This window comes from Terrapene carolina, unplaced genomic scaffold (genome assembly GCF_002925995.2).
Source record: "Terrapene carolina triunguis isolate 2854851 unplaced genomic scaffold, T_m_triunguis-2.0 Scaffold84, whole genome shotgun sequence".
In the NCBI taxonomy this organism is placed as follows: Eukaryota; Metazoa; Chordata; order Testudines; family Emydidae; genus Terrapene; species Terrapene triunguis.
Window position 1 is genome coordinate 5,369,318 of NW_020664435.1, and position 17,693 is coordinate 5,387,010.

At 45.7% G+C, this 17,693-nt stretch overlaps 1 protein-coding gene across 1 annotated transcript; it reads left to right on the plus strand.

The window, feature by feature from the left end:
* The first annotated feature begins 10,829 nt into the window (after positions 1-10,829).
* EOMES (eomesodermin) lies at positions 10,830-15,928 on the plus strand. The gene is made up of 6 exons (XM_024202703.1): positions 10,830-11,551; positions 12,842-12,996; positions 13,544-13,665; positions 14,144-14,302; positions 14,407-14,468; positions 15,193-15,928. Exons 1-6 carry the CDS (start codon positions 10,830-10,832, stop codon positions 15,926-15,928), a joined length of 1,956 nt encoding a protein of 651 aa, XP_024058471.1.
* The last annotated feature ends 1,765 nt before the right edge of the window (positions 15,929-17,693 follow it).

Below are 17,693 nucleotides of genomic sequence, written 5' to 3' on the forward strand. Positions count from 1 at the left end.
CAGTGGAGAGGGACAGGTCCCCACCCTCTCTCTTGATGCCCTCAATCAGCACAGGCTAAGTACAGTTCTACTGTCCTTTACTCATACAATAAGAACAACAACATTTCATCCCCCCCGCCCCGGCACTCAAGTGATTTGTAACCCAACCCCAGCCAAAAACTATCACTTGGGCAACACAGGTCTGTTTACCGGATACCTAGGTAGATTAGGTGTGAATGTAAATACAATCTGGTCCTGAAGCCTTTCCCCCCAGCCCCAGCTCATCACTAGCTGTCAGGAAGAGCTCATTTAGACTTTGCTTACAAATCATCATTTGAAATTATTAGGTCAGCCAACATCACCGAAATGAATGCACTGACATTGTCATAAAAAACAACAGCTGTATAAGGAAACTAGTCTATGTTCATACTTTTCAATTATTCAATATTATACTTTTTCAGATACATGTATTTTAGTATACAATTTCAATTCAAATTTCCAGTCACTACATTGGCATGTAACTAGTTCACAAAACGGGGGGGGGGTGTTGGGGAAATTCAGGTGGGGTGTAGGGAAATCACTGACACTGGGTTAGATGAACCTTTGGTCTGACCCTGTCTGGCTACCCGCAAAGCACTTAGCTAGCTGGAGGGGCTGGTGGCCTGTGGAATCCCTTAGCAGCAATGACTGTCCAGTGGAAGGCAGGGAGTGGGAACCTGGAGCAGGGCCATGGGAAAGGCGAACCAAACACAACCCTGCTGCCCCACAAGCTGATCAGCCCTACGAGGTGAGCTGGGGAGCCAGCCAGGAGGCAGGAGGGAGGGGAACGAGCCCGACCCCGCACAGACCCAGCGGCTCCGGATTCGCGGCTCCAATGGGCTGGGCACGGGCATCCGATCCAGGGGCCCGCGGCTGGATTGGTGCTCGAGCCACGCAGCGCGGCCTATGGGGAGCGGCTCAGGAGCGTGTCATCGCGCCGTGCCTCACGCTCCCCGCGCAGCCTGGCCAGCGCCGCGGCGTGAGAACAGGAGCCACCGCCCCGCTCCGCCCACTGCCAGGGAACGCCCCTGGGGCTGCCTGTGTCCGGCGCGGCCCGGAGGCTCTTCCGTTCTCCTCCCCGGAGCGCAGAGACTCAGCTCTCCCCTGGGAGCGTCAACCCCCGGCCCTGCTGGAGCTTCGCTCGCTGTGCGCGCCGGGGCCGCCCCCCTTGTGTTGACAAGCCCCTTGGCTGCCTTCATTTGAGCCACGCACGTGTCCAAGTCTCTGGAGTAAGGGCCCGATCCTGTCCTGCTTCTTCCGGCAAAATCCCCACAGACTTGACTAGGAATCTTACAAGAGAGAGCGGAGGGGAGGGCTGCGTCCACAACCGCCGCCTACCTACACACTGGCCATAGGCACTAGGTGTGTGCGTCCACGTTCTGCCCCACATCCCTTGCACACGTATTGGCATAGGTGTCCGCAGCTATATTATAGTGGGTGTGCTGCACACATCATATATATTATGGACCTCTTTATCGCACACCTTTATTTACAGAGCTTATATATATCAAGGTATGTATGTAGCTGCCATATAGAAAGAATGTAGAGAGAACATTTTATATATCGTTCAAGACGTACTCAGACATACACTTTATCTCTCTGTGCGTGCATAATGTTATATATTCACTCTAGAAGACTATATAATATTCACTCTGGAAGACTGACAATAATCTGCTGCCAATTTCAGATCATGCAGGGACCCTCTTTAAAGCGTTTTATTCCCAGGCAGTGTGTATCAGTGAGAAACAATATGCTTGTAAGGATTGAGCTGTATAACACTGAAAACAATTTAAATAGTTAAATATCGGAAGCTGGTTCATGATCTGCAAGATTTACTCAGAGACACATATTTATTTCTCAGGGATGACATGGATTAGGGACCATTACTTTACCTCGGGCTGCTGTATCGTGATCAGTGTTAAGGAGAAGGGGGAGCTGTAGTGAGGCGTTTATGTTAGCCTCAGGCAAGTGCATTTCTTGTAAATCAGCTGATAATCGGGAGCTCTGCTAAACTTCAGAGATCTGAGTGGGTTTCACATAGAAGGATGGAAATTTCTGATCTGTATGACACATTGGGGAGGCAGGTGGTTCCTCTTATGTAGGTTTCCTCATTGTTTACAATCCAGTAGATGTACTCAGAATATTTCCAGTCTGCAGACTAAATGGACTGGGCACAGATCAGGAATGTGTAGTTCATAGCAGCTGAATAGTGCGTTTGTTCTCTGTCTTTTAAATGAGATATTATGCAAATTAATAAAAATGCTTATTAGCTACTGAAAGCGATCATGTGGAAGAAAATGAGAGAGCCAAACAAATGAACCTTTTAAAATCTATTTACAATGTTTATTGATACTTGTTAAAAGCATAAAACCATTACTGGAAAGATTCCTATTGACCTGATGAGAAATCAATGCCAGTGTGTTTAGAGAAGCTTTCCATTAACTTCAATGGACTTTGGATCAGGCCCTCTAAGATTAACTTCCATCAGAATTTGTACATAAGAACGGTCATACTGGGTCAGACCAAAAGTCCATCTAGCCTAGTATCCTGTCTTCTGACAGTGGCCAATGCCAGTGCCTCAGAGGGAACGAACAGAACATAATCAAGTGATCCATCCTCTGTCGCCCATTCCCAGCTTCTGGCAAACAGAGGCTAGGGACACCAGCCCTGCCCATCTTGGCTAATAGCCACTGATGGACCTATCCTCCATGAACTTATCTAGTTCTTTTTTGAACCCTGTTATAGTCTTGGCCTTCACAACATCCTCTGGCAAAGAGTTCCATGGGTTGACTGTGCATTATGTGAAGAAATACTTCCTTTTGTTTGTTTTAAACCTGCTGCCTATTCATTTCATTTGGTGACCCCTAGTTCTTGTGTTATGAGAAGGAGTAAATAACACTTTCTTATTTACTTTCTCCACACCAGCCATGATTTTATAGACCTCTATCATATCCCCCCTTAGTCGTCTCTTTTCCAAGCTGAAAAGTCCCAGTCTTATAAATCTATCCTCATATGGAAACGGTTCCATACCCTAAGCATTTTGTTGCCCTTTTCTGAACCTTTTCCAATTCCAATAGATCTTTTTTGAAATGAGGTGACCACATCTGCACACAGTATTCAAGATGTGGATGTACCATGGATTTATATAGCAGCAATATGATATTTTCTGTCTTAATATCTATTCCTTTCTTGATGATTCCCAACATTCTGTTCGCTTTTTTGACTGCTGCTGCACATTGAGTGGATGTTTTCACAGAACTATCCACAATGACTCCAAGATCTCTTTCTTGAGTGGTAGCTATTTTAGATCCCATCATTTTATATGTATAGTTGGGATTATCTTTTCCAATTTGCATTACTTTGCATTCCTCAACATTGAATTTCATCTGCCATTTTGTTGCCCAGTCACCTAGTTTTGAGAGATCCTTTTGTAGCTCTTCACAGTCTGCCTGGGACTTAACTATCTTGAGTAGCTTTGTATCATCTGCAAATTTTGCCACCTCACTGTTTACCCCCTTTTCCAGAGCATTTATGAATATGTTGAATAGGACTGGTCCGAGTACAGACCCCTGGGGGACACCACTATTTACCTCTCTCCATTCTGAAAACTGACCATTTGTTCCTACCCTTTGTTTCCTATATTTTAACCAGTTACCGATCCATGAGAGGACCTTCCCTCTTATCCCATGACAGCTTACTTTGCTTAAGAGCTTTTGGTGAGGGATCTTGTCAAAGGCTTTCTGAAAATCTAAGTACTCTCTATCCACTCGATCCCCCTTGGTCACATGCTTGTTGACCCCCTCAAAGAATTCTAGTAGATTGATGAGGCATGATTTCCCTTTACAAAAACCATGTTGACTCTTCCCCCAACAAATAGTGTTCATCTATGTGTCTGACAATTCTGTTCTTTACTATAGTTTCAACCGGTTTGCCTGGTACTGAAGTCAGTAAATTGATCCCCACTTACAGCTGGGTACTCACTAAACCTTCTTGTCTGATGGTTGTCATAAGTGGTACTGGGTGAACAGTTACTGCTTCTGATATTACTGTATCCCACTGTTAATTATTTTTTTCAACCCACAGAGTTAATTGTTTTCCCACTGTAAGCCTCAGCTTGAGTCCACCTGGAGCAAAAATATCAAAAATGTAATATTTCTCTGCTAACATGTTGTCAGCAGGAAATATTTGATAGCTCTGACATGAACTCCAGTTATGCAAGCAGCTCAGTGTGGGTTTTATCAGGGCCATCACAATGAAAGTTTACTTTTTAAAGTGCTAGGGGAAAAAACAAAACATTTACAGAATTTAAACTGACAACTGCAGTGAGCAGATGGAATAAAGTCAATGATAGAAAGACAGAACAGCAGAGCTATTTCTGTTATCACAATTCAAGCATATTACAGTGAGCTTGTCAAAGTTGTCTTGAAATCAAACAGAGTACTTCAAAGTTTATCCTTCTAATGGTACTGTATTCGCAACAGGGATTTGTTTTAGCTATCAGTGATTATTTTATAGAACAATATTTCCTTTTATAGTGAGACTGACAATTTTGAAAAAATCTATGTAGTAGTTAAGTTTGCCTTAAAAAAGGTTCTCCAAGTTGTCTAGGCTCTCTTAATTACAGGTATTGGCAGAAAAAAGCAAGTACTTGATGGAGTACTATTTTGGGAACTCCCAATAGGTGTATAATATAAAATATAAGTTGTTATATTATTTGTGGTTGAGGTTTGTTCTGTGGTTATTCAGTTCTTGCTTTAGTCTTTCTGCACCCTTCCTTTCAACTTCTAATATTCCTTTTGGAGAAAAGAGAGCCACCAAACTGCTAATTCAACTTAATTCTGTTGTTATCCCTGTCCCAGTCCTCTCTGAACCTCCCTAGACGGTCGTTGAAAATATACTGGCGTCCAACTTGCAAAACCTTACGTCTTCTGCCAGTACAATGCTTCTTGTCTGTTTTTATAGCCTAAGGTGTGCTAATTAAACTTGCCTGTACAGATGGAACCAAACTACAGTTTTATCTACATTAACCAAAGTACCCATTGGTGATAATGCAGTAGATTCAGCTGAACCTAGTTTTCTCTCTAGCTAACCCTCACTCATGCCGAGCATAGTTTGTCCTTCTCCATGCTTTCACCCAGAACAGCCCAGAGTGGGATCAAACTCTGATTAGCAAAGAAATCCATAGTTTCTAGTTGCTGTTTTCCCTGTAACCTTGTAGGTGATGGGAGAAGGAAAAGTGAATGGTTGCAATTGTTTTAAAGTTGTTGAGAAGATTATTTTATTTTCAGACACTGAGCACTACTCTACAATAGATTCCTGCTCTTGATTCCTTAATTTTTGCCCGTTTGTTCTTTTCATTTGAGTTATTCCTGGTGGCGGCTGATTTTTTCCATCTGTTGCTGAATTTTCAGGTAAGCGTCTTTCTTTTTAGTGTATGGTTTAGTTTAATGTTTATGCCCTCGCTTCCGCCATTTAAAATGTTCGTATTCTAACCTCTGATTTAAAGGACTAAATGGCCTATTCATCCCATTCACATTTTCCATAGCTCTGGGTCCAATTTTATCTTTCAGTAATTATTATAAAAAGGTAAATCTGATGATAGCCTAGTGAATGTTAAAGACAAAAGTACTTCAGTTTTTAGGAGTATTGTTTGCTTCTCTTTAAAAATAAGTATACCCTAGTTCTGATGAAGTCCAGTTTCACCTTTTAGTCCTATAGGAATGCAGATTTTAAAGTGCTACATATGGCAGCTTTTAAAAACTGTACCTTTCAAATGCCCATTGAATATATCATTGTTTAATCTGACAGATTGGCAGTCTTGATTACCATATAACACCACTTTGTACTTCTTTCTCTCTGGGGATCTCAAAGCACTTTACTAACACCCAGAGGAAGTAGGTGAATATTATCATCCCCATTTGACAGATGAGAAAATGAAAGCATAGAGAGGTATGCAGCAAACTTTCAAAAATAGCCATTAAATTTCAGTGCCCAACCAGAAACAACTGGGCCTAATTTTCAGAGGTGTTGAGAGCCCACAGCTTCCTTAACTGCAGCACAGCGCAAGCTGTAGGTGCTCATTAATTTTGAAAATGAGGACCAAACTATCTCAAGGTGGGCATATGTAATTGGAAGCATTCAAAATCAGTAGCCACTTTTGAAAATCCTGGGCTTTGTCACTTGGAAAATGTCACACAGAAAGTTTAAATATAGAAAAAAAATAGGACCTAGAACTCCTGACCTGAAGTCCCATGCATGGACCACAAGAGCATCCCTACCTCCTTTGACCAGGTTATTTTTATTTGTATGTAGTAAAAAGGACAAACTGGGTGAATAGAGCACCTACAACTTCTCATTTCAAATATGTAGCATATATAAAAGCTTCCCAGCCTTTGAGATGACATTTATGCCAACCAGGCAACAAGAGTCTAACAGGGAGAGCCCAAGATACATTTTAACAAAAATAAAACCAAAGATAATTAGTCAAAGAGACAGATAATTTGTGTGTATTTGGCTATTCATATTTATCTAGGGTCCAAGAGAAGCCATGATGACCTGTAAATCTTGAGATGTTTCAGCAGGTCTTCAGAAAATGAACAAAGTGTCTGACCAACACAGAAAGTGATTGGATAACATTCTGTTAGTATGGATGAAAATAAAAGTTTTCTTAGACTAGTAGGATCCATTGGGGCATGCATGAGAGAGAATCTTGGAAGCTAGATATGGAAAAGACCTACTGGATCATAAAGTCTTGTCTTTAGGAGACCCAGTTCAGCAAAACCCTTAAGTATGTGCTAAAGGGCTTTGCTGAACTGGGGCTCCTATTTTGATATACAGATCTCATTACACTTAATCTTATTCAGAAGGCAACAAGTGTAATGTACATTGATACCTTACTGTAAATAAAACCACATAAACAGGGTCTCCTTGAACAAATATCGCTTTTGATTCAGTGACACTCAGATATTTTAATTAAGCCGAACAATTCATCATTCTATGAAACTCTCTGAAACCTCAGCTTTCCTCCTCCCCCACATTTATTTTGTGGTTTGGGGATTATTTTAGTAGCTGTACTAATTTGACACTCTTCTTTTTCTTTCTGGAAAGTCTGCACTTATTGTAATCTTATCTAAAGAGTTCAGTGATCCAGTTACAAACCCATACGTGTTATCCAATACATGACTAAAACATGGCTCAATCTTGCAGTGTAGCTAGGACTGAACTGCTACAGTCCTAAATCCATCATTCAAGAACATGGTTCATTCCAGTGTACAACAGAAGGCTTAACTTTGTTTTTACTATATCTGAGAATTACAGTCTTGTAACTGGATTCCCCTGTAAAATAGATTTTTGTACAGTCTAGTTGGGATTAGAAAGTCTAGATCCAAATTGGTTTGTGTTAGTAAAGAGTTACAGAATAGATAACTCTTAATTTAGAGTGGGCAAATTATTTTTTCAACCACAGGGACTGCCTGTTGATTTCCTGTGCAAAGAACAGACAAGTGTAAAAATATGTGTGTGTGCTCAAACCATCATATGGCCAGAATTCATCAGTGTGTTTTGTGGGGAGGGAAATAAAATGTTAGTATATCCTTTATGCAAACAGAGTCAAATCCTGCGGTTCTTACTCTGTCCAAAATCACATAGATTGCAATGGAAATTTTGCCTGAGTTAGCACAGAATTTGGCCCATAATGTATAAGCAAGTCCCTAGCTCTCTGCTTCTTATTTCCCTAAAAGCCATATGCTGTTCTTAGGTGTATATACAACCTCCTGGGACTGCTGTGGGAGTCCTTTCTCTAAAGGTGATCTGAAATCTTAAAAGAATACTGAAAATGTAAAGAATCTGATTAAAATCTTAAATCATTAGCAGAATCCATGTGTAATCTTCATTACAAATATATTTGAAAATAAACTGAAAAGCTTTCTCTCTCACGGGTTTGTGCCTTCTCTACAGAAAAATCCCTAAGGGGATATGGAGTTGGAGTTGTTCCTAATTAGCTGATCCTGATTAACTCCAGTGTGGTGTGGACACGCTATATTCTGGAATAACAGTGCCTTGTTCTTGCTTTTAGTTTAACTTTCAAAGTGAGTTAATCAGATACAATTAATCAGGAACAACTCCATGTGTAGACAAGCCCTTTCAGGATCCGATTGAAATTAATTGGAGGCTCCAAATGAAATCAGTGGGAACTGCAACTAGTTCCTAAAGCAGTACAAGGAGCTAAGCCTGTCCAGGTGGGATGTTCTCAGAGTTTGTAGAACTAAGGTCTTGGTAGATAGGTAAAGGAGGACACATTCTGCGAATATTTCGATGACAATGTGTACTTGTTGTGGAAGTTTATAGTCTTTTAATGATTTAGCATTTTAAATACTTTTTAGAACTAAAATCGGTTCACCTAGGTTTAACATAATATGAAATGTAAATGTCTGTGCAGCGCTTCGGCTTATAGGCTCTATATAAAAACCTTTGATAGCTAGATGTTTTTCAAAATCTGTTCGGTGTGCTGTATGTTCCACATGCGGAAGGAATTTTGATCAATTAACGCCCCCCTTTCATGAGCGGTGGTCATTTTGCTTTTGAATAGTAAATGATGTCAGGTCTGCAAACCGCTTTGCAGTCCATTACTAGTAAAGATCCAGCTAAATGGCTTGTATCTGCTCCCATTCTTCTCCCCCCAGAACAAAACCATCACCTTGCCGAGAGAAATAGCCGCGATCAAAGCGCTCAGGAACACAGCGCAGGCAGGTCTTTGCTGAATGCCCGGGCTTCTGACTTTGCAAATAGTTTGCCTTTTTCGTATGAACAAAAAAAAGTGAGGCAAAACTTTCCAAGAGCGAGACTGAACGAATCGGGATGAAAGATAACAGTTATAACTGCAGGCTGTGATCCGACCTGTTCTGCAGCACTAGCTGCCGCTTTACCATCTCCCAGTGCATTTTGTTGCGCTGCAGTTTAAATTTAGTGCTTAAGCATTTGCGGGCGTTTCGCTTCTTTCTTCCGCTTCTGATCATTATATATTAAGTGAACATCAGCTGCCCTTTAAACTGATCAGCTCGTCTCTTTGCCTACCGTCCTTTAACTAAACGTTTGGCTAGTACAGTATTTACAAACAAGCCCGGCACGAAATAGCATCGGAGTTCCTGTAACTGTAAAAGTTTTGTAAAGCTGGAAAAATGTATTCTATTCCACGGGGATGCGCGGGTTTGGTTAATTGTGAGCGCGTTATCTTGGCTTAATGTGACCGTGTCAGCCTGTTATATATATATATAGAGAGAGAGAGAGAGAGAGAGAGAGATCAGAAAGGAGTTACTCAAGGCATTCTGAAGTTTGGATTATTATGTATTAGTAACTGTTATTCATAGTAAATATGCTTCGTTCGCTTTTTCTCAGCAACGAATTTTTTTTTATAATCTGCTTTAAAAATTGGATGTTAGGATTATTCATTCTGTTGAACTCATGGCAGATTTAGGCATCTGCACGAAAAGAGGTCGAAGGGGCTACCAACCTCTCTCCATTTCAGTCATCAGTCTATGCTCTGACTTTTAAAAATCAGAAATAAATCTAATTCTTCTTAAATTCTAGCTCTTCATCTGTCTGGGTTAAAACAAAACCACCCGCTGTATAAATGATGGGGAGACGTATACAATTCTCCAGCTGGAACTGTTAAAACAAGGCATCTATCAAACAATTAAAATATAATTCCGCTTTGCAACACCGGATTATTGAAGCAAATACGTTTTATTTATTTATTGGGGGAAGGGTAGAATGGAAATAGCAAAACAGCCCTTACAGTTGCTTGAAAGAGAAGCCCCTGATAAGGTGCCTGATAAGCTCTGGGTCATCCTGCTGTAAATGATGCTCTGATCTTTCGTATAAAGAGGGGTTTCTACCCTTGGCTGCAGAACAGGCTGAATTGTTTCAGGGGTGAGGCTGCTGTTGAGAGCCTTTAATCTCGCCCATCAAATTTAAATGAAATGTGGATCTCGTTTCTTAGCTGGCACTGACAATCGCAGATGTCTCGCTTGCTAAATGTTAAACACCATCTACGAAAGCACTGGGGAGCAAAACCCGCTGCATCTTTAGGGCTATATCACTACTTGGATTTCAGGTTGCATCACTGAAATTTTGTCCAGATCTTCTTCTCTCTTTCCCCTCTGAAAGTTGCTTTCTTCCCGTTAAAGTCTTCTACATGCAGGATCCTTTTCTTTATACCCAAGCAGCTATTATCTAAGAGGCCTGCATCATCTTTAAGAGATCAGCATTTTGCTAACGCTTGGCGGAAGGGTGAAATCCAAAGTAGATCACCCTAGCCACCAAGAAATCCAGTTCAAGTTCCTGCTTCCTCTCTCCCTTAACCAGGGCAGGACACGAAGCGGTTTTGATCTCCCATCAGGAGCCAGTTAAAGGGGGGGTGGGGGATGGAGTCACAGGTGACTTGTTCCAATTAGTAGCTGTCTAATTAAATTAGTGTCACATAAACCAGCCAATGGGCCAGCCAGGATGAAGGGGGCTGCCACGAACTAGACCTCCCCAAGCCCCTCCCCGGCGGCCTGAGGAGCCCAGCGTGCCTATATAAATAGTCTCCGCTTAATTCAGCGGCAGAGGTGGCTGTTTTCAGTGAGGAAGGCGGAAGCAGGAGTGGGGGGGTTTGTGGGGGGCCGCAGCCCGGGGAGGACAGGCGGGGGTGGGAAAGTTGCAGGGGAACTTTCCGGCAGGGGCCCGTGCGGCTCGGCACTTCACCTCCCTGGGAGGAGCCCGGCTCCCCGCTCGCACGCAGCCCAGGCTCCCCCCGGCTGGCGCTGGAGAGGATGCAGTTAGGGGAGCAGCTCTTGGCCAGCGCCGCTAGCCTGGCTGGGCCCCCCTTCTACCCGCCGGAGAGCAGCAGCGCCCGCGGCCACCGCAGCCAGCCCAGCTCGGGATCCCCGCAGCGCCTGGACTTGGACAAGGGGCCGAAGAAGTGCGGCGGCGCCGGGCCGGGCATGCTGAGCGAGGCGGAGGCCGGCGAGCCCTTCCCCGTCGCGGGCTCCAAGCAGGGCGCCCCGGACGGCCGCAAGGCGGCCCCTTGCGGGGAGGCCGAGCTGCCCCCGGCCGCCGCCGCCCGCTACCCACTGGACAGCCTGAGCCCGGAGCGCTACTACCTGCAGTCCCCCGGGCCGCAGGGGGCTGAGCTGGGCGCGCCCTGCTCGCTCTTCCCCTACCCGGCGGCGCAGCACGGCTCCGTCTACCAATCGCCCGGCGGGGCGCGCTACCCCTACGGCTCCATGCTGTCCCCGGGGGGCTTCTCGGCCGCCGTGTGCTCCCCGGGCGGCCGGGCGCAGTTCGGGGGCGGCGGCGGCTACCAGTACGGCCAAGGGGCGGCGGGGCCCCTGTACAGCCCCTACCCGGCGGCGGGCTCCTGCGGCGGGCTGGGCGCCTTAGCCGTGCCCGGCTCGGGGCCAGGGCTCCGGGCGCAGGTCTTCCTCTGCAACCGCCCGCTCTGGCTCAAGTTCCACCGGCACCAGACGGAGATGATCATCACCAAGCAGGGCAGGTACGGAGGGGCGCGGGCGGGGGGTGCGGGGAGCCCCAAGCGCCACACGGGGTGGAAGGCGCCTCCTATAACCCCCCCCCGGTTCCTTCTGTGCCCCCGGTGCCAACCCTGGGCGTCAAGGGGGCTCCGGGTTCGCCGCCCGCTAAAGCGGCCTATGCGGGGGGCTCGCCTGGGTGGCTTCTGCCTGTTCCCGCTTCGTTTGACAAATCTCATTTCTCGAGGGCGATCTGGAGCCCCGAGCTGCCTCCCGCTGCCCTGGAGCCGGGGGGGAGCGGGGGGATTAATTTGTTGCCACGTTAAAAATCAAACCAAACCAACGCTCCTTTGTCGCTAGTGAAACTCGACGGGAGCCGGAGACTGGCCATTTAAACGGTGCCTCCCCCGGCCTGGGCTGGGCGGCCACGGGGAGGATTCGCGCTAATTCGGGGGTGCGCGGGGCTTGGACGAGGCTGAGCAACCCCGAGTGTGTCGGGCAGCGAAGCCCAAGAAGCGCCACGGGTTTGGTGCGGGGCCGGTTTTCTTTTCTAAGCTGTAGACCTCGAGGACCGGCCTCCCGCTCCCTCCCTGAGCCCGTCCCCGTGAGTTTAGCGCAGGTGGTTAGCGGGGTCGGAGCGGGACAGCAGGACTCGCGGCTCCCGGGGAAGCGAATCGGGCTTGGCGTTTGGGGGGAGCGAGCGATTCAGTACGTGTAAATGGGGGGGGGGGGAGAAGAGGTGTAGGACAATCTCTTAGCGGGAAAACTCCCTGTCCGAGGGGCGATGGCGGGGATTGGGTTGGGAGGTGGATGGTTCCCTTCTGGTCGGAAGGAGCCAGAAATGTGGCTCTTGCGGAGGTTTTCTTCGTGCTGGGTCTTGTGATTAGATCGCCTGATTTCGGTGGGAGACTGAGGGAAAGGGAGCAGGGGGAGCGGGGTGGGGGTTGAAATGTAGCGACCCTGATAACGAATCCCAAGTGGAAATGGCCGGGCCGTGGCGGGGCTGCTTCCCTCAAAGCCGAGGCCGATTTGAGTCCCAAGCGCCTCTGACAGACCCCTGGCCGGACGCGATCGGAGCCGGCTGGGGAATCCAGTCTCTGCCTCAGTTTCCCCCGCAGACTGCTTGGGCTCCACGCGTCCCTGCACTACCCCTTTTCCCGGTGACTCCCAAACCACCCCCGAGCCAAGCCCCGCGCCCAGTGCCCGGCGCTCCAGCGGCAGAGCCGGAGCCGGCCCCTGAGCTCTGGATCAGAGCCCTTCCTTGGCGCCCCGGGCGCGCCGCTAACTTGCTCGGTCTCCGCGTTTTCCCCTCCTAGGCGGATGTTTCCCTTCCTGAGCTTCAACATCACCGGCCTCAACCCCACGGCGCATTACAACGTGTTCGTGGAGGTGGTGCTGGCCGATCCCAACCACTGGCGCTTCCAGGGGGGCAAGTGGGTGACGTGCGGGAAAGCGGACAACAACATGCAAGGTACCTTGCGGCCGGGCCCCTCTAGCCAGGCTCTGGGAAACCAGCCCCCGATCCGCCCTGGCCCTTCCCGTTCCCAAGGCAGCCCGGCCACGGGGCGTGCTCCACCCTCCCAGCCAGCTCTTCTCTATGACCGGTGAGCAATGGCTCGGAGGTGCGTCCCATGGGACATCTGCAGGGCAAACAGCAAAATGCTCAACCCCCCCCTTTCAACGGTGGTGAGGGTGTTAATGTGCGCCAGAAACCCCTGGGCTGGAAGATGGCGTTGTGATGGCCTCCCTGCCCCTCTGCAGGCGCGGCCATGTGCTGTCGCCAAGCCGAGCTGGGCACTAAATGAAATTTCATAGAATTTAATAGACAAAAGTGTAAGCTTGTCCTTCCGGAATCCAGCAGCACCCAGGGACTAGCTTACAGTGCATCTGCCTCCCCTCGCTTTGTCCCATGGCTGGTGCTAGAGATGATCCCTGTCACTCCAGCATCTGTTTCCTGAATTGTGTGTGCAGGATTGTTCTTGTAATCCTTACATTTGCCTCTTTCTTCTCTCACCTAGGCAACAAAGTGTATGTTCACCCTGAGTCCCCGAACACTGGGGCTCACTGGATGAGGCAGGAGATCTCTTTTGGAAAACTAAAACTGACCAATAACAAAGGTGCTAACAATAATAATACTCAGGTAAATAACTGATAAATAGCATGGTAGTGCCTCTAAATCAAGAAAGTAGCATCAGACAGTGATTAATTAGGTTTTCAGGGCTTCATGAGCTTACCTTGCAGATCTATACTAGCCTTAGAAAATCGTAAAATCATTTAAATCTGTTTAAGTTCAATGGTCTTCACTTAACAGACATGGGATGGAAAAACTTCCCCTTTCTTCTGTTTAGTCAGTGCATAATGTGGTCTATATGTACTCTGTAGTTCTCTCAGAGCAGTGAATTTTGTGCCACTGTACTCCTAAAGCTATTATCCACAGCCTAGTTAAATTGAGGCTCACACCTTGCAAACTCCTTGTGAGAGTCTGAAGGCTAAATGATCAGCTTCCAAACCTCTGATTGATATATTTTTTTTCTCCCCTATGGTTAGCACTAGTTTTAGGTGTCTTTTATCTGAACAATATCATAGACTATACTTTATGCATTGTTTGTTTCTTCTAGATGATAGTACTTCAGTCTCTACACAAATACCAACCTCGACTTCATATTGTGGAAGTGACTGAAGATGGGGTTGAAGATCTGAATGACTCTTCAAAGACACAGACGTTTATTTTCCCGGAAACCCAGTTCATAGCAGTCACTGCATATCAAAACACTGATGTAAGTCATAAGAGGGTTTAAACTTGGAAAAAATATATGGTGGAAGGTGCTTGATGCAATTTAGAAATTTAACTCAATTCCATCTTTTTTTCCCCCTCCCCCAGATCACTCAGCTTAAAATTGACCATAATCCTTTTGCAAAAGGCTTCAGGGACAACTATGATTCGTAAGTATAATTTTATTCCTACCTCAATCTAATCTGCCTCCATTGGGAGGCATAGTTCTGGCCTGTTTTAAAAAATGGAAATCTTTCTACAAACAACTTAGAATCGTCTTTATTTCAGGGATAAGCTATATCCATGCCTTCAATAGATGGTGCAACTCTTTCCTAGCTTTAATTAGATTTTTAAATGCCTTTTGTGTGCGTACCAAGTGGTTGTCTGTCTTTGGGTGGGTGACCTTAAATTTTTGTCTAAAGGAGTTGACAAAACCCTACACAGAGTAGATAGGATGTCTTAGTTTTAAAGTCTCACCCAAAAGATCCAGGGTGGCTGTGTGTGTGGTACTCATTTCACCTATCTTAGCACAAGGGAGAGGTTCATTGTTTACTTCTTGTCTGGAGGGAAAAAAAATATTTTTTTTAATCTATAGATACCTCTTGAAAAGGTGCTGGTCACATTTTTGGTATGTTAAGAATTACAATTTGTGAAAGAGAAGTTATGCTTTAAAAAAAAAAACACATGTGTAAGCTATCTTTAAAAGGAGCTGTACTTAGAATTTTAGGCTTGGAAGTGTCTCCTGAGTTGAGGACCTGGACTTTGATTGTAGAATGTATCAAGTGTCCTAAATCCCAGATTTTTATCCTTGGTACGCAGTTCAGTCCCTGTCTGTTTTTAATAGTACATGGAATTGTAAAGACCAACACTTAGCATTTCTCTTTTATATTGTAGCATGTACACAGCTTCAGAAAATGACAGATTAACTCCATCTCCCACGGATTCTCCTAGATCCCACCAGATTGTCCCAGGAGCCCGGTACAGCGTGCAACCATTCTTCCAGGAACAGTTTGTCAACAACTTGCCACCAGCCAGATTTTACAATGGTGAGAGAACTGTACCTCAGACAAATGGCCTTCTCTCTCCTCAGCAGAATGACGAGGTGGCCAATCCTCCCCAGAGATGGTTTGTTACTCCTGTGCAGCAGCCTGGTACCAACAAACTGGACATGAACTCCTATGAAACAGAATATTCTCCTAGCACCTTGCTCCCCTATGGCATTAAATCCCTTCCCTTGCAGACATCCCATGCTTTGGGATATTATCCTGATCCAACGTTCCCTTCCATGGCAGGGTGGGGAAGCAGAGGTTCTTATCAGAGAAAAATGGCAACTGGGTTACCTTGGACCTCCCGAACAAGTCCCCCGGGTTTCTCCGAAGACCATCTTCCCAAGGAGAAGGTGAAAGAAGAAATCGGCTCATCCTGGATAGAGACCCCACCTTCCATAAAATCTCTAGATTCAAACGATTCTGGCGTCTACACTAGTGCTTGTAAGAGAAGACGACTCTCTCCTAGCACTTCCAGCAATGAAAATTCTCCAACAATGAAATGTGAAGACATGAATGCTGAGGACTATAGCAAAGACACTTCAAAAGGCATGGGCTACTATGCTTTCTATACTACTACTTAGAGCATTATTTCATCCTGATTGGCTAAATTTTCAGGGTGGCTTTTTGGTTTTGTTTTGTTTTGCATAAAAGTTGCCAAAAAGGCTCTTGCCTTCCGCCTTGAATTGTTTTGTGCAATTCTATAGAAGGTGCCAAAGCTTTTTGACTGCTGGAGGTAACTGGGTGGGGAAGGAACTGTATTATAATTTGATCTTAACTTTTGGAAGGAACAGTAAGGGGGTTGTTAGCAAGATCCTGGCTTTTACAATTGGCTTATTTATTGGAGACACTAAAGTGTACAGTTTGGCTGGCTCAGTGGCCTAGGGTAAGTGCTATGCACTACCAAACAGGAGGTATGGGTTTGTATCCTAAACTCCTTTTTGTGTCTAGGTCTCTGAGAAAGAAGTGTCTAGAATTGCTACACACTGCTTCAGATAGAGTAGGCCTCATCAACACTATCAGCTGCCCAATCAGAAGCCTCTAACTCTTCTGCTTGGACAGAAGATAACACAAGAAAGGAGGAATACTTTAATTAAAAAAAAAAAAAAAAAAAAGGGGGGTGTTCAAGTCAAAACTTTCCGCTGCCCAGGCCCTGGGTTTGATGACCAAATCTGGCTTTCCTTATCTTGGGTGGGATAAAACAACTTTAATTCTGGAGGGGGGAGAGGGGTGTATGAGTGAACTTTACTGAAGTGGCCAAAAAAATGATCGTGTACAGCTGTATTTATCTAGGTACACTGTAGAGTACTGTGGAATACCTTGTATAAATAGTCTACATATAAAAGTCTGGTTGGGATCATATGAAGTTGGTGCTTTGGGAGTTCTAAAAGCATTTTTGATTATTCCAGCGAATTTAGCATATTGGAGCATTAAAAAATGCATTGGTGAAAGTATATCAAAAGGTATCTATATTGACTTGTAGGTAAAGTGATTTTTCAGCTGCCCTGTCTTAACTTGAAAGTGATGTAATTTATCCACTCTTCTTGCAACTAGTTTCAGATGTTTCAAAATAATGCAAACCCTAAAGCGCTGGCACACAAACTTCTCAAAACGTTTTTCTCTTGGATTTTTTCTATGTACATAGTAGTTATTTTTAATAAATGTGATGTGTGCTGGGGCAAGAATGGGTCTTTCTTTTTGTTTTTCCGCCCCGTACCCCCTCTCCAAAGTTATTGTGGATGGAGGACGCCTCTTGAAAAATGCAGCGTATAGTTAGTTGGTCCTTCTAGCAGCTAGGGCAGACCCTCGCATGGGATGCTTTTGGGGGGAGTTCAGTCTCCTAAGGGTATGGGTCAGTCATACTGACTTACCAAAGGTCTTAATAGCTGGGCGGGGGTAATTTCGTGTTGTCTGCTCGCTGAAGAACTGAGGGGAGGGTAGCCTGGAGGAGACACGTTCTGTCTCTTCCAAACCCAGACAGTGACAGTCGGAGAGGTCGAAATAGGTGAACAAATAGCTGGATACCGCAAAGCATACGGTTAATGCAGATCTGTCAAGATTTTTTTGGGGTGTGTGTCGTTGTTCTTGCAACTAAGCAGATGCTGATTCTGTAGAGGTCGGATCCCCCTCCCACTCATGGGGCAGGGGAATTTTAGTGTTTCACTGACACAATGCTGAGACGTCGACTGGCAGCTCAAATCTTCTGCGGCCATTAGCACTTGTCCTCGACAACCTCGCCCCGCTTGCAGCCTGTGAAACCTAACTGCAATCAAGGAGCCCTTCCTGTGAGTTGGGGGGGAGGGAAGAGAGAGAGAGAGAGAGAACAGCTGCAGGTGGGAGCCGCCCCGT